The 23,225-nt window shown below is 40.8% G+C and overlaps 4 protein-coding genes across 6 annotated transcripts; 2 read left to right on the forward strand and 2 right to left on the reverse strand.

Moving 5' to 3' along the window:
- The first annotated feature begins 830 nt into the window (after positions 1–830).
- LOC140765112 (uncharacterized) lies at positions 831–3,075 on the forward strand. 3 transcript variants are annotated; one of them, XR_012105143.1, is made up of 5 exons: positions 831–1,040; positions 1,202–1,302; positions 1,376–1,471; positions 1,959–2,038; positions 2,691–3,075. XR_012105143.1 is itself a non-coding variant. In XM_073104035.1 (5 exons), the coding sequence occupies exons 2-5, from the start codon at positions 1,205–1,207 to the stop codon at positions 2,763–2,765; spliced, it is 309 nt and encodes a 102-aa protein (XP_072960136.1). In that variant the 5' UTR covers positions 831–1,040; positions 1,202–1,204; the 3' UTR covers positions 2,766–3,075. The 3 variants fall into 3 exon arrangements, 1 of the variants encoding a protein (XP_072960136.1); XR_012105139.1 differs by having other exon boundaries at positions 1,423–1,471; XM_073104035.1 differs by having other exon boundaries at positions 1,202–1,262.
- A 96-nt stretch (positions 3,076–3,171) lies between these two features.
- LOC140764016 (acetolactate synthase small subunit 1, chloroplastic-like) lies at positions 3,172–10,482 on the forward strand. Its single transcript, XM_073102438.1, has 12 exons — positions 3,172–3,525; positions 4,135–4,348; positions 5,051–5,134; positions 5,468–5,536; positions 5,655–5,738; positions 5,831–5,983; positions 7,149–7,235; positions 7,742–7,846; positions 7,930–8,052; positions 8,132–8,284; positions 8,841–8,906; positions 10,129–10,482. The coding sequence occupies exons 1-12, from the start codon at positions 3,278–3,280 to the stop codon at positions 10,210–10,212; spliced, it is 1,470 nt and encodes a 489-aa protein (XP_072958539.1). The 5' UTR covers positions 3,172–3,277; the 3' UTR covers positions 10,213–10,482.
- Positions 10,483–11,740: 1,258 nt separating this feature from the next.
- Positions 11,741–15,957, reverse strand: LOC140758358 (probably inactive leucine-rich repeat receptor-like protein kinase At5g48380). The gene is made up of 3 exons (XM_073094490.1): positions 15,760–15,957; positions 13,180–14,116; positions 11,741–13,008 (listed from the first exon to the last, which is right to left on the reverse strand). The coding sequence occupies exons 2-3, from the start codon at positions 13,999–14,001 to the stop codon at positions 12,010–12,012; spliced, it is 1,821 nt and encodes a 606-aa protein (XP_072950591.1). The 5' UTR covers positions 14,002–14,116; positions 15,760–15,957; the 3' UTR covers positions 11,741–12,009.
- Positions 15,958–17,975: 2,018 nt separating this feature from the next.
- On the reverse strand, positions 17,976–22,973 carry LOC140759760 (uncharacterized). Its single transcript, XM_073096411.1, has 3 exons — positions 22,067–22,973; positions 21,835–21,971; positions 17,976–21,629 (listed from the first exon to the last, which is right to left on the reverse strand). Exons 1-3 carry the CDS (start codon positions 22,971–22,973, stop codon positions 17,976–17,978), a joined length of 4,698 nt encoding a protein of 1,565 aa, XP_072952512.1.
- Between the last annotated feature and the right edge of the window lie 252 nt (positions 22,974–23,225).

Consider the following 23,225-nt stretch of genomic DNA (forward strand, 5'->3'; position numbering starts at 1 on the left):
GATGGCCAGTTGCTTTTGTAGCCCATTAGGGAAGAAGCTCAAAGGCATGAAGCATTCAAACCTACATATCAATGTCACTTTCCAAGAGTTTAGTACCTTCATCTATAGGCATGCAGTTTGCATTCTGCCGGACTTTGATACCACAATCTTATTATGCCTGTTAAGGTTGGACAAGATGGGAGTCTGGCTGTTACAATCCCATAAGTACACAATTTTTTTCATTCTCATCCACCCCTTTTCCCAAATCTTGGCCATGTTGTTGTTGTTGTTGTTGATATCTTTTTACCAATGGCTCACATTTGATAAACAACTTACTTTATTCTCAATATATAGGTTCAAAAACGGTAAAATAAAGCTACGCTCGCATAGAGTTCTAATAAAAAATTTACTAAATATCAATTTTATCGTGAGTGAGTGAGAATGTTACTGTAACTTTTTTTTAGCTGAAATACTAAGTGGTTTGGTTGTGAGTAAAATATGGATAAAGAACATGAATTATATTAAAGGTGGATTTATGGTGGCCTAAAAGTAGTTGTTACTTATCATATCTTGTTTAACTGATTTGGAGCTATATATTTGGAAGTTGGGTACTATCATAAAGTTACCAGTGTGCCGGTGTAGTGAGTTCAAATCTCGGTTATTTTTACCCTTAGGGCCCCAGCTTATATATTATTTTTACTACAGTGTCCCCCACTTCATAAAAGGAAGGGTGTGATTTGTAAATATTGGAAATGCGTAGTTCTAAGAGTAAATTACCTTAAATGTAGGGTTTGAAGTGCAAATTCCCCCAAGAAGTATAGCGGCGCCGGCAGTTCGAATGAGTTGATGAGCTCTCACCGGCTCCTCTCCGTTTCGTCTCTCCCTGGAACTCGCGTCCTCCTCTCTCTCTCCCCCGCACGAAACCCTAGCCCTAGAGAGATGGACGCTGTCAGGAAGCAGTTCGACGTCCTCGTGGGAGCCAACAGCAACGGCGACGTGAGGGAGTTCAACCGCAAGTACTACGACCGCGATGTCTGCCGCCTCGACCGCTTCCGGTGACGGTAATACCATCTCAAACCCTAGAACCTTCCATTGACGAAATTTCTCTCTATTAGGGGTTCCCGGTCCGTCCATTCCGATCTTTCTTCCTTGGAAAAAGTGAATTTTGGTCTATTTTATGAGATTTGTATGAACTGAAGTTGTGCTTTTGATGCTGTTCCAGAAAATGGATATGGGTCCTTGCCCGAAGGTGCATTCTTTGCAGCTTGGGAAAGAGTATCCTTGTAAGCGAAGAATTGAAGAATTAGCCCTTCCTCTTGCTTGGTAACTGTGATTCTGTTAACGGAAAGGATTTGATTGCTTCGGTTGACTGTTGAAATTACTATTATGATAGCAGTGATTTTGTATAAATTACTCGATAAATTGGACGAGGATTCTGTACAGATTGGGACTTCAGATATGAGCGATGATACGTGGGTTACGAATAACGAATGTGAGTTTCTTTTTAATTGAATAAATTGAAGATGCTTGCTTAATAGTACGACTTGGACGAACCTACATTACTTTGCTTAAATAAAGTACAATCAAACAAAAATATATTATTCTTTACGTGTGTAGAGACTTGCATATATGTGCTTAATCTTCAAGATTTGTTGGAGTTGTGTCTGCATACCCTATCCATATCCTTGCTGCTTTACCATATACTATTCAATTCTACAATGATTTAGAAGAACTGGTTTCTACTCTACTTGCGTCTTGTTGAGATACAATTCTCTGATAGTTTATATTTGCCTTTTTGGCTAGTTGATAGTCACATTCCTCCTTTCCCTGAAATTTTGTGATGGTGTAATGACCTGTTATTTGTGTCTTCTACTTCATCTTGTTATGTCTTTCTATTAGACTTCTTCATGCATCTACCTATGCATTCTTGTTTCTAGAAAAATCTGAACTTGTAGTTGATTGTTAAATATTGCTCTCAGATTTGGAAGGAAAAACTGACAGTAAAATTTGGACTTTGGATGAAGTTGAAGAACTTGGAAATAAGAGATCTGATAAGCAGGTATTGGTTTGTACTACTACAAATCTTTCATAAATCCTGTGATGATATGAAATGTAAATTTCACTATTTTATAGCCTTCACTCTGCAATTTTGCCTTTTGCATTGTTTTTACTACTGATACAGTCTGTCATAAAACTATGTTATACATTAAACATATCTTTATTTCACTGCAGTCTATGCTTCTTCTTGATGCTTTCAACAAAGATCTCGCTTTCTTTAATTAATCCGCTACGAAATCCTCAATTAGCATCTTTTCCTGCACCTACTCCGCCAGATCCACACACACAAGAGATGATAAATGAGAGAAGCTTAAAAATGCTGAAGAGCTTGGTACTCGCATTCGAAATGAAGTACTTTGATTTTATATGTGATAGATATTCTTTTGCCTTGACCAGACATTAATCCTAATCCTTTGTTCCCCCTTCCATTTTTCCTATTGTGTTTTGAACAAACCGATAATTTGTATTGTTTTAGATGGAAAAGATGGAGGAGTTATGTTTATCAAAGTAATCATCAAATCTGATTTATTGCCATGTTGTAGCACACTGGAACTGGTTTTGCTTCTGTAATTAATATGAAGTTCAAATTATAATTTCCTTATTGTGGTTTGGGCCGATTTCCTAAGATCTCTAGTATTCTTCCTTGTGAACAGGTGAGAAGGGAATGGTTGATGAGGCTCAGAAAGCTTTGGAAGAAGCAGAAGCCCTCAAGAAGGTCAACTCCTTGACTAGAGGATTTTTGTTTTTGATCTGTTGTTTTGATTCAACTAAATAATGATTAGTGAAATTTTTGTAACTTCTGGTGAAATTTTGCATAATATATATTTTTACGATGCTTGGAGATATTAGATTGAGTATATAAATCCAGCGAGACCGAAGTCTCTCCATTGGAGCTGACACCTATAACATTACTACATAGATAAAATAGCATAGAAAATAATAATGATGGCAAAGCCAATCATAAATCCAGCTTAAAATTGGTAAAGAAAAATTCACCAAGCTCTACCTTTCTTTGGCTATCACGTGAGATTAATACAATGGAGATGTTAGCTATTTATCGTAATTACTTTTATTTTTCTCATATATATATATATATATATATATATAAGAAGCAGTTTTAACTGCATCTCTACCGATGTTACCTTTGCATTTATAAAAGATTTGCAGGTGGCACTCGCATAAACCCTACCAACTCTGCCCCCGCCTCTCCTCTGTCTCTCTCTCTCTCAGCTTTGTAGCCATGGCGGCAGCTCCAACTCACCGGTCTCCTTTCACAGCGGCGACGACGAAGCCCTTCTCCCGCGCGCAGCGCGAGGTGGGATTCAGCTTGGGGCTCTCGAGGATGGCGGATCTCTCGAGGTCAGCGCTTTGCTCGAGGCCAAGGCGGACCCTTTCTCCTCGAGTCGCCGCGAGCGGTGCGGAGAACCCTATCGGTGACGCCTCCACGGTCCCCGGTACTGATGCGGCACCTCTAAGGGCTCGGAAGTCGTAAAGATTCTATCTTTGTAGCTTTATCTTTTGATACGAATTCAGTCAGTTGTGATTCTCCTCTGTTTGCAATTTTCCATCTGGCATTTCTTCCGACACAACGTGAGCAAGAAACATGGATCAATATATACCTTGGCCGTAAACATTCCCTTTCAGCAGAATCATTTGTTTCTTCCATGTTTCAGATGAAGTGAACCAGGCAAAATTGAAACCAATAAACAAGGAGGAATCCCCCTTGATTCGAGATGAAGTGAATAATAAAGGTTCTGCTTCATCAGATAATCCTTATACTGAATAAAAGAAAAAGTGGGTTTTGAGAGGGAAAAGAGATAAGAGAAGGGAATAAGAGAGATCAACAAGCCAACAATCTTCATTCAATTTTCCACGATCCCTGCATAGTAGGGACCTTCCAATGCTCACAGCTCGCCTGAGCATTGATATCAATCCAGCATCCTCAATGCTTCAGCTTCATCTTACTTTATCTGACCTATGTTCTGTATATTGATTACTTTCATCTATTCTGTAGTTCATCATATTGCAAAGCCTATTATCTTATTGTGGTGATTAATACTTTTATTAATACAGCTTCTCTTTTAAAAACAAATGTAGGATAAGGCGTCATACCATATCAGTTTTTGTTGGTGATGAAAGCGGGATGATAAACCGAATTGCTGGGGTTTTTGCTAGAAGAGGATATAATATTGAGTCACTTGCAGTTGGATTAAACAGGGACAAGGCATTATTCACAATAGTTGTTTCAGGGACTGAGAAAGTATTGCAACAAGTAGTAGAGCAGCTTCATAAGCTTGTGAACGTTTTGAAGGTCATTATTCTTCCATATATTATTATCTACTAACAATAAGGTGCACCTTGCTATAATAAGTTTCTAGATGTAAGGAGTATAATCTTATATTCTCTAGATAATATATGATCAGTAATTCTTAATGTCACTCTAGATATATATATGATCTATGGATGTGGTTATTTATTAGGAACAAGTGAGTTATTCCTTTAGAGCAGCTTCATAAGCTTGTGAACGTTTTGAAGGTCATTATTCCTCCATCTATTATTATCTACTAACAATAAGTTGCACCTTGCTATAATAAGTTTCTAGATATAAGGAGGAGTATAGTCTTATATTCTCTAGATAATATATGATCAGTAATTCTCAATGTCACTCTAGATATATATGATTTATGGATGTGGTTATTTATTAGGAACAAGTGAGTTATTCCTTTGGAACTCTTTACTCATCTCTTGTAGATGCAAACACATACATACATTCCTATATGTATGGCCAATGAGTATATTCAATGGGCAAGAGTGCTAGAGAGCAACACTAAATTCTAATAAGGCTTCTCTATCATCAAGGTTACTTTATCATATGCAATGTTATATCTACTATCTATTAACATTTCCAACAATTGGCTGTAGATTCTTCTTTCTCCTAAATAACTTTAGCTCTGGTTGCTACATCTACGCTGTTACTTCATTTATGCACATACCATGCTAATACAATTGGCAGGTTGAGGATCTGTCGAAGGAGCCACAAGTTGAACGTGAGCTGATGCTTATAAAACTTAATGTGGAGCCAGATAAACGTCCGGAGGTAAAGGAAAAAGATTTTTGTGTTATCTGCTTTAATATTTCAGACTAGTTACAACATGTTTTAAGAGTGGTGAAATGTACTGGAATTTGTATGACTCTAACAGATATATCCATGAATTTTTAACATTTGTAAGTACTAGTGGTCTGTTTTCACTTTGTTGACTTGGAGCCTCAAGGTAAGGTAATAAATAGTCTTTGTTTTATCTTATCAATATATGGATATGCCCAGTGAACTTGGATACCCAGCATCCTGATATCCATATTTATTTTATCTAATACTAGGTTCCTTCCTGTCACTAATTTATACCTTATATTTCTTAATTTCAATATGCAGGTAATGGGCTTGGTTGATATATTTAGGGCAAAAGTAGTTGACATTTCAGAGCACACACTGACTGTAGAGGTAATATCTTTTGGAGCTGTCATCTTACATCCAAGTTTGATGCCTTCCTTATCCTGCAGTTGTGTACCTTATCTTGCAATAATCTGGCCATTGTTTGTTTTTATGGCCAATGATGAAGGTAACTGGAGATCCTGGGAAAATTGTTGCAGTCGAGAGGAATCTGAGCAAATTTGGGATCAAAGAAATTGCTAGAACTGGCAAAGTACTTAATATTCAAAATTGTTGGAACTGACTCATACAAGTGCATGCATGCAAAAATTTCACTGATATGGGAATAAATTGTCCTTTTGACAGATTGCTTTGAGGCGTGAAAGGATGGGAGAAAATGCCCCTTTCTGGAGATTCTCTGCAGCTTCTTATCCAGATCTCGAGGGGACCATGCTTCCAAGTCCTCTTCTAAGCTCTAAGGATAGGACATTGAATGGCAACCTGGAACAATCATCCGGTGTAAGTACCTATTTTGCTTCCATCTAAAGTTAAAAATATATCAATTCATGTATCGTATCTTATGAGCTCCTTTTGACTTCTTTCTCCTTGTCTTTCTACCTAGGGATGCATCTTTCATTTTTTTTTTTCAAAAGAATTGTTTAAGCTTTCCATATGTGAAAGTCTGTTGTGGATTTTTCTTCATGAGATTTACATGAATCAAGCTCTTAAGTAGTTCATAGAAGCTTATAGGTTGCTCAAGATTCAAAATGATCTAGAAGGAAAATGAGGGAACAGTTAAAGATTCCAACTGAAAGTGATATACTACAATATAAAGACCCTTAGGATATGTTTTCTTAATCATAGAATAGATATTTATTTGGATCTTTCACAGATAAGGCATTTGAAGTCATATTCCAAACATACTCTCTTAGAATTGAAAAAAAAAAACTATGACAGAATTTTTTTTTATTTTTATGATTGTTGAATCTTCCATGCCACGTTGGAGTTATAAATATGAAACTTTGAGCGGTGAATGTTTAATTATATGCCCACATGCAATGAAAGTTGGTAAAGATTATAGTTTTCAATTATTTGGCAAGGAATTCAGCAATGTTGAATACTTAGGAATATGGAAAGAAAAAACAAAAGGATCTTGTTCTCTTCTATTTTACCACAGAATAGCTTTGCTATAAATTCACTTTTCTGGACATGCCGACGGGAATGACAGTCCATTCATCAAGCATAAGGAATGCTTCATATTACTTACAAGGAACTAAAATCATTTATTCCTCTTGAGATATAAAATATTGCATGCTACATTTATTAAAATGTAAATTCATTGCAAATTATAGGTATACATGATATTCAGAAGTTTATACTCACCTAATGGATATTTGCAACTAAAGATTAGCAGTATTATGTAATATTTTTTTTATTATGCAACGATATTAGGAAGTTCATCAGAATATGTAATGTTTTACTATTTTGAATTTCGGCCTATGCCACATTTGGCTAAGATTAGCATTGTTCACCCTTCTTTTGTTACTCGATTTGTTTTTCCTAGGTGAAATAAACTAAGCCAGTAACTGTTTTTATGCATTTGAATCCTTTAATCATTTTTGGAACAGTACCACCCGTCCTGTTATTTTCTGCCTGACATCATATTCTTCCTGGTTATGTCAAGGGAGATGTCTATCCAGTGGAACCTTATGAGAGCTTTTCCGTCAGTCAAGTTCTTGATGCACATTGGGGCCTTCTTGATGATGAAGATGTAAGTTTTTCCCAGTACTTTAGCTCTGGTTTGGCTTATTAAATGATTTTGCGGACCTTTTAGGTCTGTTTCAAAAAATACCTTTTTCGTTATTTATTGATTCTAGAACTTCAAGTGGTTACCTATAGCTTAATATCTTGTAAGGTTTATAATAATCACTTGCATCATAGTTTTCACGGGACATGTTTGCAGTTTCATTATATTGTCAGCTTTTAGACAAGCTTTATTTAATCTTTCTGGATTTCTATGATATCCCAAACTAGTAGAACTTCCTTTCAAGCATACAACTGATTTTTTTGAGTTCACTTCTGGTCTGGTACCAAATTAATAAAATCCTTGATTATGTTATGGTTCTTCAAATTGTTTCAGAATTCTAGTCGTTATACCCTGACATTGTGTTCCCTTCTTGCAAGGACTGATGTTTGGTTGGAATTTCTTGTCTCTGTTTGCCGACAGTTTATGACATATATACATTAACCTCTAATGACTAATTTGTGCTGGTATAGTCAAGTGGACTTTGTTCGCATACCTTATCGATCCTTGTAAATGATTCTCCTGGCGTCCTCAATATTGTGACAGGGGTGTTTGCTCGTAGGGGCTACAATATTCAGGTTTACTTTCTTTTAAGTTATTTTTTTTCATCCCTTTTGTTGATTATTTCTCGACGTAATGTTTGACAACTAAATGATTGTAGAGTCTTGCTGTTGGTCCAGCTGAAAAGGAAGGTATCTCTCGTATTACGACTGTGGTTCCTGGAACTGATGAATCCATTGGCAAGTTGGTACAGCAGCTCTACAAGCTTATTGATGTTTACGAGGTGAGAATCATACCTAGCACCTTCCTGTAGTTCTATTCTTGTAGTAAATATAACTTGAAAAGCAACTCAATGCATTCAGGTTCAGGACATAACCCGCATGCCTTTCGCCCAAAGAGAATTGATGCTTATTAAGGTTGCTGTAAATACTACTGCCCGTAGGGATATCCTAGATATTGCCGACATTTTCCGGGCCACAGCTGTAGATGTATCTGATCACACAATTACCCTTCAGGTAATGAATCTCATATGGATTTCAGATCAAACTCTGTTTGTTTGTGGTATGCTGCTTTCAGTAATGGACCACATATCTAATTTATGGCAGCTGGTGCTGGTGGTTGTCTTTATAATATGAACTATTTAAATAAATATGGCGTGAGACATTGTATTATCCTAAAAATAAAGATCAGAAGGGTTATGGTTCAATTTTTAATTTAATTTTAATTTTCAATTGACTTCATGCTGATGAACAGCTTCTGTTGTTAGAAGCTGCTAAGTCAATACTCAATAGGATAAATATGTAGAGTTTTACCATAAACCATTGTACACAACCGCTTCATCAGGCCACCTCAGATCACTTTCCACCCTAATGGAAAAAATCCATCAAATAATCATTGATCGATGATGCCAATTTGCAATCATATTGATGGTTATTCAGCTCCATACCTTTTAGCTCCACTGGTAAATCTGTAGAAGTCCTTCCGAATGGGAGTCAAAATTTTCTTTTAATTGAATATCTCTTTCTAGTTTGCTCAAATATCTAAAAATCAATGTTTGATTATTGAATGCAGCTCGCTGGTGATCTAGATAAGATGGTTGCATTACAACGACTATTGGAGCCATATGGCATTTGTGAGGTCTGTTTCTGGCTGAAAATTTGTCTCCTTATCTTGTTCAATATCAACATCATTTTGAACCAAACAATATCTGTTATTAATAATAGCTTGTTTTCTAATTTTTCTGTAACCTCAAGTTATATTCTTGGGCATGGATAATCGAGTTAGCAAACCTAATTAACTAGATATATGTTAATTAATAACAAAATTTATTATAGATGAATAATTGCTTTCGATCTTTCATATCTTTCAATTAGAAAAAGAATTAACTATAATAGTGGAAATCAATTAAAAGTTTACTCAGTGAATTCACATAGGGGCCCAATTAGTTGGGACATTTGGTTAACTTTGAGATTGTAATGTTCTCTAGCGCACCTCAATTTAAATGCAAATTCCAGACTAAATAATGTACTTTGGCAATTAAACTGTGCTTCAGCAGTGGTGGGCGAGGTTGACTTCTTAATATCATCCACACCTATCATATGGTAAATTATGCTAATATATTTTTGAAATGGAACCAAATGATACTTCATGGTGGGTCTCCCTAGTATGGGCTGAAAGCCTGAAACAATTTCCATTATTTATTTGTACAATTTGATAACATTCTGTGCCTCTAACCTAGACGACTTACATAGTCAAATAGTTGGCCAGATCTAGTAGTTAGTATTAGTTCCATTGCAAAATTCTGTTCACTGCACCAAAATCATCAGGAGCCCCGAAACAAGTTCTATTCCTATTAATTCGGCCTACACTAGATGTGTATGTTTCTGATACCTGACTGTTTGCAGTGCCACCCTGCTTTATTTGACAATAAGTTGGTTATGTTTTTTTGTTTAAGCATTATAAGAAGATCAATATATGAATGCTCCATTTTGATGAACTATTTTTTCACCGCATCCTGCCCTCCATGGCCTAAAGCACCTCTCGCAGTGTTTCTCCCTTGTGCTTCAGTGCTAATAAACTGGCACTGATTCAGATGAGAGGTTTCACCCTTGAACTCTGACATGTTAAATCATGATTAGGTTGATGCTTTGATAGCATTCAGCTCATTTATGAACAATCAAGTATCCAAGGATGGCCGTAGTTTATCTTATTATATCCTTGCTAGTCTGCCTATGTTTTGTGGTTACTAATTGAGTTATGTCTGCCAACTTTAAATTGCAACCTTTTAGAGTTGCATTACATCTTTCATTCACAAGAAGCTCACAGAACCTTGTTTTCTTCCAACTCAAACTTTTGCCAGGTTGCTCGAACAGGCCGGGTAGCACTCGTACGTGAGTCGGGCGTGGATTCCAAATATCTGCGTGGGTATTCTCTTCCATTATAGATCTATAAAATCCCAATCTCCAGTAAAGCCAGCACAATGCTAGTCAATGTGGTCTCTTTTTTCTTTTTCTTTTTCGTTTTTTATTGTTAAAAATGACTTGTTATAATACAGATTTGTATTCGTAGCTGATTAGTGCCAGCTTCATATAAAACATACTGAACAGAACTGTTATCAATTTCCATCAGAAATGCACCTTGTTCAGTATTCTACATATACACATACATATATACTATGCTATCAACACTTTTGGGAATAAACTACATTGAACGATATATTTCTGCTACCTCTTCCCCCCTTCTCTTCCGCGAAATCCTGCTATCATTTGTAGCCTGTGATTTGAGATATAAACAAACAAATTTTTATCCATTTTGTTATCTTTGTTCATGTTAAATTTTGTTTCGAAAAGGCTGTTAGAAGGCATTTAAGATGGAAAAGGGTGAATAGGTTTATTGCGAACTTAAAAAGAATAATTTCACTTAAACCTGAGATATATATATATATATATAACACAGATTCTCTGAATCATTAAAATATCTCATCCTCCTAATACTATAGGCAGAAAAACTAAAATAGATTAAAATACTTCCTGAGAAGATAAATGTATATTGATAAAGTGTTTTTTTGTCCATCCAAAATATAGAGATAAATATGTTATATTAGTTATTCATGTGATTTACGCGTGTGAATACAAAAGGTAATGGAAACGTAACTAACGGAACGGGTGTGCGTTAGGATTTAAATGTAATTATCCCTCTGTAAAAGGCTGTGTTGCACACCCTGGGCTACGTTATGCGTACGTGTTTATTGCAGTTTACGCCCTGTCTTTTTACAAATTCTCAAATCTGCCTCACTTTATTTTCAATAAATTACCAAGAATCATCCCGGCAACCCATGTTTTCATTAGCTGTTACTCATTAGATTGTTCAAACAAATGTCTAGAGTAGGGTGTTTTCCGTGAATAGTGTACAGAGGGTGTCGATCGCAATAACGATATAAAGCAGGGTTCAAAACGGAAATATTCCACATATATATAAATATAAATTCTCTTGTTGAAAAGAAAGCTGCTCCTCGCTGCTGTTCTTGGTTGGGGCTTTAAAGCACGGATTTTGAGGCACTCAAGGGTAATTCTCATAGGATATTTTGGCATCAGTCACCCACTCGCCTTTCCCAAATATGAATTCATAACTAGATTTAAATCGGATATCAGATAAACTGGAATTTAATGCAACAAATAAATTGGAAACTCCGAGGAAAGCATCATAGAAGAACAGTGCTACTCAGCTATAGTCCTGCTCTTTAAAAACCTTTACCTGTAGATTAAGGAGTTTCTCAGCATTTTAACAATGTCGGATACATATGTGAAATATTTTGCATGACAATTCCTAGTGATAAAAGCTTACATGCCAGTCTAAATGGACATCATGCTTCATATGCCTTGTAATTTATAGTAGATCCAGGCACCATAAGACTTCTATGTTTCTTTTCCGTAGAAGTAAATCCACACAAAAAAGGAATAAATGCGGCGAAGGATACTGGAAGTACATGTTTTTCAATTATCATATCGGTCGTAGATATCCTAGAGGTGAATAGAAGAAGAAGACGATCCTATACAGCATGCAACCCACTATTCAATAAGATTTTATACATATCGAGGAAAACAGAATTACTAACTCACCTAAGATTCACCAAAAGCATGACGTTCTGCGAAAATCCCTGGAATTGCTGCAAGATGGCAGAGCAGTGCTGTTTTACTACCTCTCTCAGCATATCCCTTGCCCAAGCAACTAACTACTATCACTACTTGGCGACAATAAGTTCGTTGAGGTTATTGGCGTCAGCGTTTTGAGGTGGCAAAATTATATCATCATCAGCAGTAAAATGGTATCTCTCTCCAATGGCTCTCAAAAGTTGGTAGACTTCAAACATTGAAGGCCTCTCCTTAGGAACAGGTAGAACACAAGCATAAGCAACCTTTAGAAACTGGAGAAGCTCACTGTCATTGTCTTTTCCAATTAAGCATTTATCCACGGCATCCTGAAGAATAGAATTATTCGAAAGATAGGTTATCCACTCAACCAAACTGCCCTTGAAGTTCTCTGGGGCATTAGACACCTGAGTAGGTTTTTCACCAGTAACCAATTCGAGAAGAACTACTCCAAAGCTGTAGACATCACCCTTAGTAGTGGCCACAAGGGTACGGGAGTACTCAGGGGCCACATATCCGATGTCCCCAAACTCGCCATTGACGAAGGTGCTAAGATGGGTATCAATCGGATTCATAAGCCTTGCAAGCCCAAAATCAGATATCTTAGGCTCATAATTCTCATCCAGCAAGATGCACTTTGAACTAATGTTTCGGTGAAGAATACGTGGATTACAACTATGGTGAAGCCATGCTAAACCTCTTGCTGCTCCAATACTAACTTTTAGCCTCAGTGACCACTCCTTAATTTTCTTATCTGCATCTGTAAGATGTAGATTGTCATAGAGAGTGCCCATAGGCATGTAATTGTATACCAACAGCCTCTCTTTCTTGGCAATGCAGTAACCAAGAAGGGGAACCAAGTTTTGATGTCTGACAGTTCCTAAAGTAGCCATCTCAGATGTAAACTGGCTTTCAGAATGCTGAGAGTCATACAACCTCTTGATAGCTAGAAAAGAACCATCTGGAAGTAAAGCCTTGTACATGGTCCCAGTTCTACCGGTTCCAATGATATTCCCCTTGCTGAACTCATTGGTTGCTTTCATAAGATCACTAAATTTCATTTTTGAAACTGAATTCTCGAACATTGAGACCTACAAATCAAATGACACTGCAAGTTAAGCTTTAACTAATGCAAGCGAAAGAGAACCAAAAACTTCAAAAGACAACTGAAATTGGAGAATATATATACATACATATATATGTGTGTGTGTATAATATAAGAGCAGAATAGAAGTGCTTTAAGATAATTTAATTCATCTTGCCTTGATTCCTTTGGTTCCCTTTATGGTCTTTGCCCACTTGTTTTCTTCCACATCCTTTTCCTTCTTCTTAATGGGTAATTTCCGCAAGCAAAAGAACAGAATAATCCCAACAACCAGAACCGTTAATACGACTCCACCTATAGCAGAAGCAATTGTAACCCCTATGCGGCTTTTCTTTGTAGTTCCTGTGCACTCATTTAAAGGAGATCCACAAAGACCTGGATTGTTTGCGAAGTTGGATGCTGAAAAGGTGGTTTTAAATGTAGGAATCTGCCCTGATAATAAGTTGTCGGCAACATTGAGTTGATTTAGTCTGCTAAGACTGCTCAGTTGCCAAGGAATTAGTCCAGTCAATCGATTATGCTGCAGGTTGAGGATATTGAGATAAGTACAATTAGAAAGACTTATTGGAATTTCACCAGAGAAGCCATTAGATGAGAGATCAAGTGTCGTCACAAAAGGTATCCTCTTTGAGATGTCAGCAGGGATGGGTCCAGAGAAGTTGTTGTTTGAGAGATCCAGCCCGGTCAAGCTACTACAATTCTCAAGTCCCAAAGGGAATTGGCCCTGAAGACCCATGTTACCGAGATGCAGATTAAGAACCTTGTTTTCATTAGGATGCCAGCAATCGACACCAGTAAACTTGCATATGGATCCTTCTGTTGTGTTATCAAATGTCCATGACAGGTAGTTATTAGGGTCTTTCACCGAGTTCTTCAGACTTTTCAAGCATTGGATGTCACTAATGGTGCCATAGCATTGGTTAAGAAGGGACCAGCATAAAAGAAGTATAAGAAGAGTAGCATACGAACTTCTCTTCATAGTGATAGATGTGCAAGCAGAAGCTATAATTCTCAATAACAGAAGCACAGTATCAGGAACTGAATCAGGTCTTCATCAGCTAAACCTCTAATCTTTTGTGAAGATCCAACGGTACCTATATGAAAAATTACAATCCTAGTTAGTGAAGGGTTTTGACTATGAACAAGAAGTCCTCCATGCTTAACTTTAAAGTGAATTAAAAACTAGAACACAGTTATTCTCAGTATATAAGGGGCATTTGAGAAGTCATCAGTTCATCAATTAATACATTATATACATGTGATGGAGTTATTGACGGCACATGAATCTACATGTCAGATCAAATGTATAGGAGCAATAAATAAGCAAAGCAGGTCCAATAGAGACAATCATCAGAGAATTAACAGACTGTGTATTAAGCCACAGGAGTTCAGGCAAAACACTACTGGCTAACGGAGAAAAGAGAAGAAGCACATTTTCCATGGAAAACAAAACAGATTAACCAAATTGTTCGGCATAACAACACTAAGGGGCCGTTTGGTATCATGTGTTTCAAGATACAACATTGGCAGTGTTGAATTAGAAACCAATATAAATAAAAGTCTTATATCTTCACTCTTTTCTTCTAATTAAAGATTGAGAGTCTGTGTTTTGGCATCCATTTAATTGAAGTGGATGTCAAAATACAGTAGATGAGCCCAACTTAGCCCTTAGAAAAGATATTTTTGGGATCCATAAGCTGAAAATTAGTTTTTATATTGCACCTTATATGTGTAGATGAGGCTTTTCTAAACACATGAAACAAATGGCCTTTAACTAAATCAATCTTCACACCCTTTGCATTGCAGACGAGTGAATTCACATTACATTTGTACTCAAGCAAAAAAGGAGAGATAACACTTCCGAGTACATGAGCTCTTGGCACCAGAACCACCAAAAGCCCTTCCTAATTCTTACCGAGATGTAAGCAATTTGGCATGAGACATAAACAAAAAGAGGAGCAAAATTTAATCAATCTGTAGAATTCACAAACCCATGTAAGCTAATATCAACTATTTCTTAAAGAAAAGCAGCAAGATCTCTGCCCACCTGTAATTCTAAGTTCCGAGAATTTCTCCCCCAAATTTGAACCCAAGCCATAAAGGAAAACAAATTCAAGACAACATGATTCACAGAAATAGGACTTCCCCTCAATTTATTCTTATGCTCTGCAAGCCAGAGGCTTTTGTATAACAAAGCCCTAAACAGTAGAAGCAACTTTATCAAACGAGTTCCACAAAGTTATAGGAAGCAAAACAGCAGATGCCATGAGAAGCCCACGTCTAAGTGCTGATCAACAACAGCTAAATCCACACTATTTTACAAACCCAAGCAGATCACCACATCTAATGGCCAAACAAGAGCCTGCAAATCTGAACTACCCACATGAAAAGCTAAAGATTTCTAACTGAAGGAAACAAAGTAAGGAAAGGATCCGACTGCTTTCGAATAGACTTAACACACGCCGTAAAAAAGAAATATGCCTTTTTCCAACATACAAGCTGAAAGGAGAACCCCAAAGCACTAAACAAACTGAGAACTAAAGACCCAATTTACCAGTGCCCATCAGAATCCACCAAGATCCAAGCTTTCCCACAAAAAATAAAAAATCTAATTCATGCCAAACACAACAAAATCCGACTGATATCACGCAGACACACACGATCAAATTATGCCCAAAGCAATTCCCACTTAGGAAAAACCTGAAAAAAAAAGAAAGAAACCATTTGGATCACTTACCAGGAGCACCGTGGCTAAGAAACGCAGCAGGAAGAAACCCAATTCAGAAAAAAAAAAAGAAAAAAAAGTGGGGGCAAATATTAATCTCAGAAGCTTGCTTGCGCCCCTGGTGAGGCAGTAAAAGGGAGGGAGGAAGACGCGGAGCTTAACAAAGAACGAGAAAAGGAGAAGACTTTCTCGAGCACCGGCCTTGTTTCCACCCACCTTAAACAAAATAGAGGAGACCAGTCTTTGTGGGCATTTCCAAAAGCCAAATCGGCAAATCCCCATAACGAACAGTAAGTAGTACTTTTCCAGAAGAAGAAAAAAAAAAGAAAAATCTCCCATATCTTTCATTAAAAAAAGTTCTTATTTTCATATTTATCCATACAATATCTTTTTTCTAATTTATTACACCAATGCTTTTACTATGGAAATTTTCTACATCCTAGAAAGTAGTTTATAGGTAACAGTTAGTAAACAAATCCAAGATTAGTCCAAAAGAGAAGAGACGAGCAATATCGTAGATTATAAGAATGCCCACTAAGCTTGATATTATAATTAATTCTTACACAGCACCAGTAAGTAATAGATAGCAGGGAATTAGCACCTCCTCAGAGAGCGCATAGCTACTCCTCATGCGGACAAGGAGAGTGGCATCTACATGGAAAGTGGAAGTCCGAGACTCAAGAAGAGTCCACGCGGAGGAGAGGTAGTTAGCATATCCTCATAGAGAAATATCTATGGGTAGATTCGCATAGAAGACTTGCTGTAATGACTTGGGTCAAAGTCAAAAGATGCTCGTCAAGTCCTTACTTCCGGTGCTTGTCGTGGGTGGACAGGAGGGAAGGGGAGGAAGATGACAAAAGATGGACCCCACTCTTTCCACGGAAATTAATGCCACCATTTGATGACAAGTGGATAAAGACTTGGTAACGTGGAGTTTTCACTAACCCAGTCCTGACGTCTTCCCGTTCTTTGTTTACTGATTTATTCTTACATGAGTTCAATTGTCTTATTTAAAATAAGTAAAAATTAAAAAAAAATGCTGAATAATTCAGTATTTTATTAGAAAAAAATAAAAGTATGATTCTATCTTTTTGTTTACAAAATACCTTCGTAACTAATAGTTTATTTTGAATATATACTTTGCTGTTTTAAAGATGAGAGAGAAAATAATGTAATAAATTTGATTGAATATTTATTGAATTTTAAATGATAAATATGTAGGTAAAATTATAAAGAAAAATTTTAGAACATGTAATTTTATGCTCGAATATTTATTTTGATTATAAAATATGATTGCGATCATATGTGAAATATCTATGAATTAGAATAACCTACTGAATTTTAACAATAAAATACGCTTAGAATTACAAAAGAAATTATAGCTTCTATACATTTTAATTTAAAATTTTGTTTTTTTTTTGATAAAACTCTAAATTATTTAGTGTTTTAAAAAAAAACAAAAGAAAAAAGATGTGTTCAACATTTTCTAAAATGAACTCTTCGATGTTTTCATGTAAAAATAAAACGCTAATAAATTCAGTATTTCTTTAACAATTCTAATAAAACAAACATCTCGTGTATCACATTTGGATGATTATGACAGATCCATTACGATAAACTAAATAAAATTTGACAGAGAGCTAGTTTGGTAAAAAAGAAAAAACTCTGATAACATGGAGCTTAAGGTTGAATTCAAGTTGAGCTTAATCAAAGTTAATTTATATTTTAAAATAATAAAAATAATCAGTATATTATTATAGGCAGACTATATATAGGGTTAGTCCTTCCGGATAATTATGTATAATAACTAGGCCAATATTCTTATTTGGAAACAGGGCAAAATTCACTCTCATCATTGCACGAATCTTAGATAGATCAAATTAATTTGCCTAATTGTAGATATCAACATACGAGTCTTAAAAGCAAATACTTTTTGTCTATGATGTTCTAATTGCCTTTTTTCTTTTAGAAAAGAGAATGAGATTCTTATATGGATCTTCTTAAATTATTATTATTATTATTATTATCATTATTATCTTGAAAGAATGTTAGGCGCACTAGATCATCTTTTGTATGAACTACTCAAGGAATCGCAAATCTTAAGAAAGAAGGATTTCGATCCGACATCTCCATTAAATGTAATATATATATATATATATATTTATATTCTTCAAACTTAAATTTAAATGCAAGAGTATTTTTTTTTTTTTGACTGCAAAGAGCTGAGGTCAGCTTAGATTATAATTCTGTCGCCACGTGTCCGCGTCGACAGCTAACAGGTTACAGATTTCCGGTGGTGCGTTGTTTAGACGTTCCACATGGCAGTACCCCGAGGCCAAACTGGCCTTCGCTGCTGCCCAGTCAGCGACCGCATTGGCCTCTCTCCCTACATGGGATAACCTGACCTCACCAAAACTATTGGCTAGCTTCGCACATTCACGCGCGAGGTTTCGGACGCGCCATGGGCTGCGCTCTGGCTGCTGCATGTAGCTGATGGCCTCGGTGCAGTCCGACTCAACCTGTAGCCTGGGACCTCCCCTCGCCATCCTCAACGCCAGTCTAATAGCCCAGAGTTCGGAATGAAGCGCCGAGGTGCCCGGGCACGGCTCCCAGCCCGCCTGAAGAAACTCTCCCTCCGCGTTACGGAAGATGGCCGTTGCTCCTCCTTGGTAAGCACCAGCTCTCAGCGCTCCGTCGGTGTTTGCTTTGATCCAGCCTGGCTCCGGCGGCTCCCAGGGTTTCCTTGTCATTCGTAACTTCGGGGTCTTCCGCTTGATTACGCACCTGTACTCCTCCGCCATTTGAACCGCAGCCCTGACCACGACAAGCTCCGGCGTGCGCTTCTCTCTAAACACCACGCCATTCCTGCTCTTCCACAGTGACCACAGCGTGCACGCTATCAAACCTTTGGCCCGACCGTCTTCCTCAGCGCCTGCACCCCACTCCTTTGTGATCCAGTCTTGGTCAATATCCGCCGCCACCAGCCGTTCTCTGGTACCCAGGATCGCCCATACCTCCCGGCTGTATCTACACGAGAAGAGGAGGTGCTCGCTCGTCTCACTGAACAGCCCGCACATGGCACAGCGATCCTCTGGGCCGATATGAAGGTAGTGGAGGTAGGCTCGCGTCAGGAGCCTACCCCACAGAAGCTTCCAGCAGAAGACTCTGATCCTTGGCGAGACCTGGAGTCGCCAAAGATTACTCCACCCTGCCCAGAGCTGAGCACTTTGAGGAAGCAGGGACTGGTATATCGCCTTTACCGAAGGCGTTCCCCGTGGGTGCGGCCACCAGATCCACCTGTCCTCGCTGGCGGCGGCTCCCATGGAGAAGTTGGTAATCTCGAAGGCCAGCTCAGATCCTGCCTCCCTGGCCAACTGCACCGGGGTCCATTGCCCGTCTCTGGTGAGGTTAGCCACGCTCAGCGTTTCGTCCATGAGCCTGGGCGCCAGGACCCGAGGCTGCCTGGACCACGGGATCTCGTGTAGCCACGAGTCGAACGCAGCACTTGTTCCTGTGCCATTTCCTATCAGAACTCTGCAACCCATTCTAATCTGGTTTGCTGTTTTAGTTAGAGCCCTCCACATCCATGAAGGTTGTAGGCTCTTCGAAGTCTCCCACGGGTGTAATCTCCCATATTTAGCCTGCATGAGTTGGATCCAAGGCGCCTGCTCCCTGTTTAGGAATTTGAAAACCAGCTTACCCAGGTGAGCCGTTCTTGCCTCCCTCAGCCTACGGACCCCGAGACCTCCCTGACGTTTGGCGAGTGTCACCTGCGCCCAGTTCATCAGGTGGAGGCCATGGCCGTCCTGATTTTTCCATAGGAAGTTACGGGCTTTTTTTTCTATCTCCTCCAGCACTCCGTTCGGCACCCACGTGCTGCCTAGCCAGTAAGACGGGATCGCTAGCAGCGCCGCCTTGATCAGAGTTAGCTTGCCGACCTGGGAAAGGAGCGTCCCTTTCCAGCCCGCTAGCCTCTTGCTAATCCGCTCCACCAGCTCCTGCTGCTCCTGCACCTTCACCCTCCTCCCCGAGATAAGCACCCCGAGGTATTTGAACGGCATGCCTGCCTCCTTCAGCCCGAGCAGGGCGCTGAGGTGGCAGCCTTCCTCGGCCCCGACCCTGCGTGACAGATACAGCTCCGACTTGCTGTAGTTCACCCGCTGGTTTGTGAGTCGCTCGTACTGGCTCAGGCTCTCCAGGATGCTGTAGGCGTTTGCAGGCGTGGCTTCCAGCATGAACAGCAGGTCATCTGCATATAGCAGGTGAGACAGCTGCACTTCTCTGACTCTAAATCCTCGCAGAAGGCCTTGGGCTGCCTTCTCGTTGATGAGTCCCAATAGCACTTGCGTAACTATGATGAAGAGGTAGGGAGATATCGGGTCTCCCTGTCGCAGTCCACTCCTGGGCGTGATCCAGGTGGTCGGGCTCCCGTTGATCAGCAAGGCAAATCGAGGTGAGGCGATGCAAGCCTGCACCCAGTTGCACCACCTAGTAGGGAAACCCATCCGCCGGAGCACCTCTACCACTGCCGACCAACTGACCCGATCATACGCCTTTTCCATGTCCATTTTGATCATCATGATAGGCTGACCGCTCTTGTCGGTGGCCATGGAGTGCGCCACCTCCTGGGCTGCCAACGTGTTATCTTCGATACTCCGGCCTGCCACAAAAGCCGCCTGCTCCGGACCTATGATCTTGGCCAGTACTGCCTTAAGCCTGTTAGCCATGATCTTTGCTATTACCTTGTAGCTAACATTACACAAGGCGATCGGCCGATAGTCCGCCACTTTTACAGGGTGCTCCTTCTTTGGGATCAAGGTGATGAAGGTGTCCCCCCAAGCTTTTGGCATCGACGCACTGTTGAAGAAGTGCCCGACGGCCCTGCAGAGGTCACCACCCATGGTATCCCAGTATTTGGTGTAGACTTCCGCCTGCATCCCGTCCGGGCCCGGGGCCTTAACTTTCGGCAGGCTCCACACCACTTCCTTGATCTCCTCCTCCGTCACCGGCCTCTGCAGGAGTGACGCTTCCTCGGGCGAGATGGATGGAAGAGATGGCCACGCCTGACTCCCGGGGTCTACCGCATCTGCTTCACCCCAGAGCCGTTGGTAGAAGGCTGTGAAACAGCTGCTCACCTCCGCCGACTCCTGAATCCAGCACCCGTCTTCACCCAGGATGCCGGCTATCGAGTTGCGTCTGCGTCTCATGGTAGCCGAGAGGTGGAAGAATTTGGTGTTTCGATCTCCATCCTCCGTCCACCTTAGGCGGGATCGTTGCAACCATTTAATGTTGAGTTGCCTGTTAAGGGCGATCTTGCAGTTGTAGAAGCTTCTCAGGCTCTGCATGCCCTCCTCCGACAGCAGCCCATTGGCGTCAAGCTCCTCTAGGTCCGCCAGCTTCAGGTTGGTGACCTTTATCCGTCTTTCCACATTTCCCACCGCCGCGCGGTTCCAGTTGCTCAGGCTCCTTCTCAGCTCACTCAGGCGGTGCGAGAAAGCTTGCATTGGGTTGCCGTTTGCTTGCCGCTTCCAGGTTTCCTGAATAACATTCTGGCACTCCTCATACTCCATCCAGAGGAGCTCAAATCGGAACGGTCTCTTGCTTCTCGTCGTTCCAGCAGGCACCGTGAGAAGCAGCGGCGCGTGATCCGAAGCACCCCGGTCTAAGTGCTGGACTTTGCACTCCGGATGCTCACTCACCCAGGCAGTGTTGGCCAGAGCTCTGTTTAGCCGGATCCAGATGCGTCGCGCGCCTTGTTGGTTGTTGCACCAGGTATATGGAATGCCTTCATAGCCGAGGTCGCACAGCCCCGACTCGTCCACGAACCGCGCGAAAGCCTTCCCTTTAGGCCCGAGAGCTGCGACTCCACTGCATCTCTTCTCCTATACTGACAGGAACGCATTGAAGTCTCCCATGATCGCCCACGGCACGTTGATGGGTGCTATGTTCTTCAGTTCCTCCCAGAGCTCTTGCTGCTCTTCTAGGTTGGTGCTAGCGTAGACGGTGGTCCAGATCCAGGTTTGTCCAGTCGTCAGGGTGATAGTAAGGTGGGCAGCATATCTTGAGGCCACTGCCACGTCTACCCACCCTAGCTCTTTGTTCCAGAGGACCAGAATGCCGCCCGAGCGTTTCTAGCAACACCAGCACATCCAGTTTATGATCTCGAATCAGAACCCTGCACCGGTCGAGCGCCTCCTTCTTGCGGGCACCTCTACAGTTCCATACTAAGGTTTTTAACATTTGGAAACCTTGAAGTATGGATTGCCGGCCGTCTGTCAGTGAGTCCGGCCCCTCTTGGAGGTTGGCAAGACCGCGCCACCTCCAGTAGAGTTCTCGTTTGCCCGAGCCAGCTCCAGGTCCATCGCTCCTGTGGCTTCTTTTTCCTTGTTTGACGCCAGAACCACCTGTAATTGCCTCTCATCTCCTTCCAGCTCCTTACCCTCTCGGTCCGCCAGAAGGAGGCAGCGCTTGACTCTGGCCACTGTGGCCTCGTGCTTTCCAGGTGGGCTGGTTTGTTGCACAGAGGAAGGGGTGAAAGCGGCTGAGACCAGTCCTCCTTGGACGAGCTGGGGCGGGTATTCACTGGAGCTCATTCGTGCTCCTACAGGGCTCTTGGAAGTTTTTACGTAGGCCGACCTTTGAGCCCGGCGGTCTCCCGAGCCGAGCAGGACCGTTATCCCTTGGACAACCGCCGATCTGCCGTTTGCTTCTCCAGCGCGTGACTGGCTACCCTCTCTGCCGTCCACTTCCATCACTTCCGGCATTAAATGATCGCCCTCGGTGTCGTCTGCCGGATCAACCTCCCACTCTTCCATTCGTTCCTTACCAATAGCATGCCTCCTTCGGCCGGGACCCACATCTGTAGTTTTTAATGCGATGCCCTCTGACGTGATTGGCATTTCGTATGGCATGTGCTGATTCACTCTTTCCCCGCCTTGGTTAGGCGCCACCTTCTTCTTCTTCTCTACGTACTCGCCGTATGCATGCAGCTCCTGCTGTCGACTGCTCCATCGCTCTGAGCCTGCGCCAAACTCGGCCTTCCTACTGGTACTGGCCTTATGGTGGTCTGTGCCTTGCTTGCCAGCGTTCCTTTCCTTTCCTTGGCCCATGTGGCTCTGTGAATACTGAGTCTTTGCTCTAGGCTTGCCCTCCCCGTCCTTTGTACCCATGGGGTCCTGCTCTCTCCTATCCGTCACCGGGGTGCCGTTGGCGTAGCTAGCACTCATTCCTGTCTGATTGACTTGCCTTCTGGACTTCCTGTGCACGGTGCACCATGGCCCATAATAAATGTGGTCTTCTTCCGTAGCGTCCTTCTCCCTGTTAGGGTTGGTACCTTGCTGTACTCCACCTCCTTCCCCGGCGTTCATCGCCGGCGTCTCCACACCATGTTCTTTGTTTGTGAAACCACAGTCTTCCTCCTTATGCCCGATCCTCCCACTTAAAGCATATTATCGGGATGCTTTCGTACTGCACTCTTT

This window comes from Typha angustifolia, chromosome 1, assembly GCF_048772165.1.
Source record: "Typha angustifolia cultivar Huaian chromosome 1, ASM4877216v1, whole genome shotgun sequence".
Classification (NCBI taxonomy): domain Eukaryota; kingdom Viridiplantae; phylum Streptophyta; class Magnoliopsida; order Poales; family Typhaceae; genus Typha; species Typha angustifolia.

Coding starts and splice junctions, on each gene's coding strand:
- LOC140765112 (XM_073104035.1), top strand. CDS start 1,205: ATGGATATGGGTCCTTGCCCGAAGGTGCATTCTTTGCAGCTTGGGAAA. Junction 1,472..1,958: donor GTGGGTTACGAATAACGAAT/GTGAGTTTCTTT, acceptor TATTGCTCTCAG/ATTTGGAAGGAAAAACTGAC. Junction 2,039..2,690: donor ATAAGAGATCTGATAAGCAG/GTATTGGTTTGT, acceptor CCTTGTGAACAG/GTGAGAAGGGAATGGTTGAT.
- LOC140764016 (XM_073102438.1), top strand. CDS start 3,278: ATGGCGGCAGCTCCAACTCACCGGTCTCCTTTCACAGCGGCGACGACG. Junction 5,537..5,654: donor AGCACACACTGACTGTAGAG/GTAATATCTTTT, acceptor CCAATGATGAAG/GTAACTGGAGATCCTGGGAA. Junction 8,285..8,840: donor ATCACACAATTACCCTTCAG/GTAATGAATCTC, acceptor TATTGAATGCAG/CTCGCTGGTGATCTAGATAA.
- LOC140758358 (XM_073094490.1), bottom strand. CDS start 14,001: ATGAAGAGAAGTTCGTATGCTACTCTTCTTATACTTCTTTTATGCTGG. Junction 13,009..13,179: donor AGGGAACCAAAGGAATCAAG/GCAAGATGAATT, acceptor TTTGATTTGTAG/GTCTCAATGTTCGAGAATTC.
- LOC140759760 (XM_073096411.1), bottom strand. CDS start 22,973: ATGAGTGCTAGCTACGCCAACGGCACCCCGGTGACGGATAGGAGAGAG. Junction 21,972..22,066: donor AAACGAGAACTCTACTGGAG/GTGGCGCGGTCT, acceptor TAAAAACCTTAG/TATGGAACTGTAGAGGTGCC. Junction 21,630..21,834: donor CTCTGGAACAAAGAGCTAGG/GTGGGTAGACGT, acceptor CTGTCAGTATAG/GAGAAGAGATGCAGTGGAGT.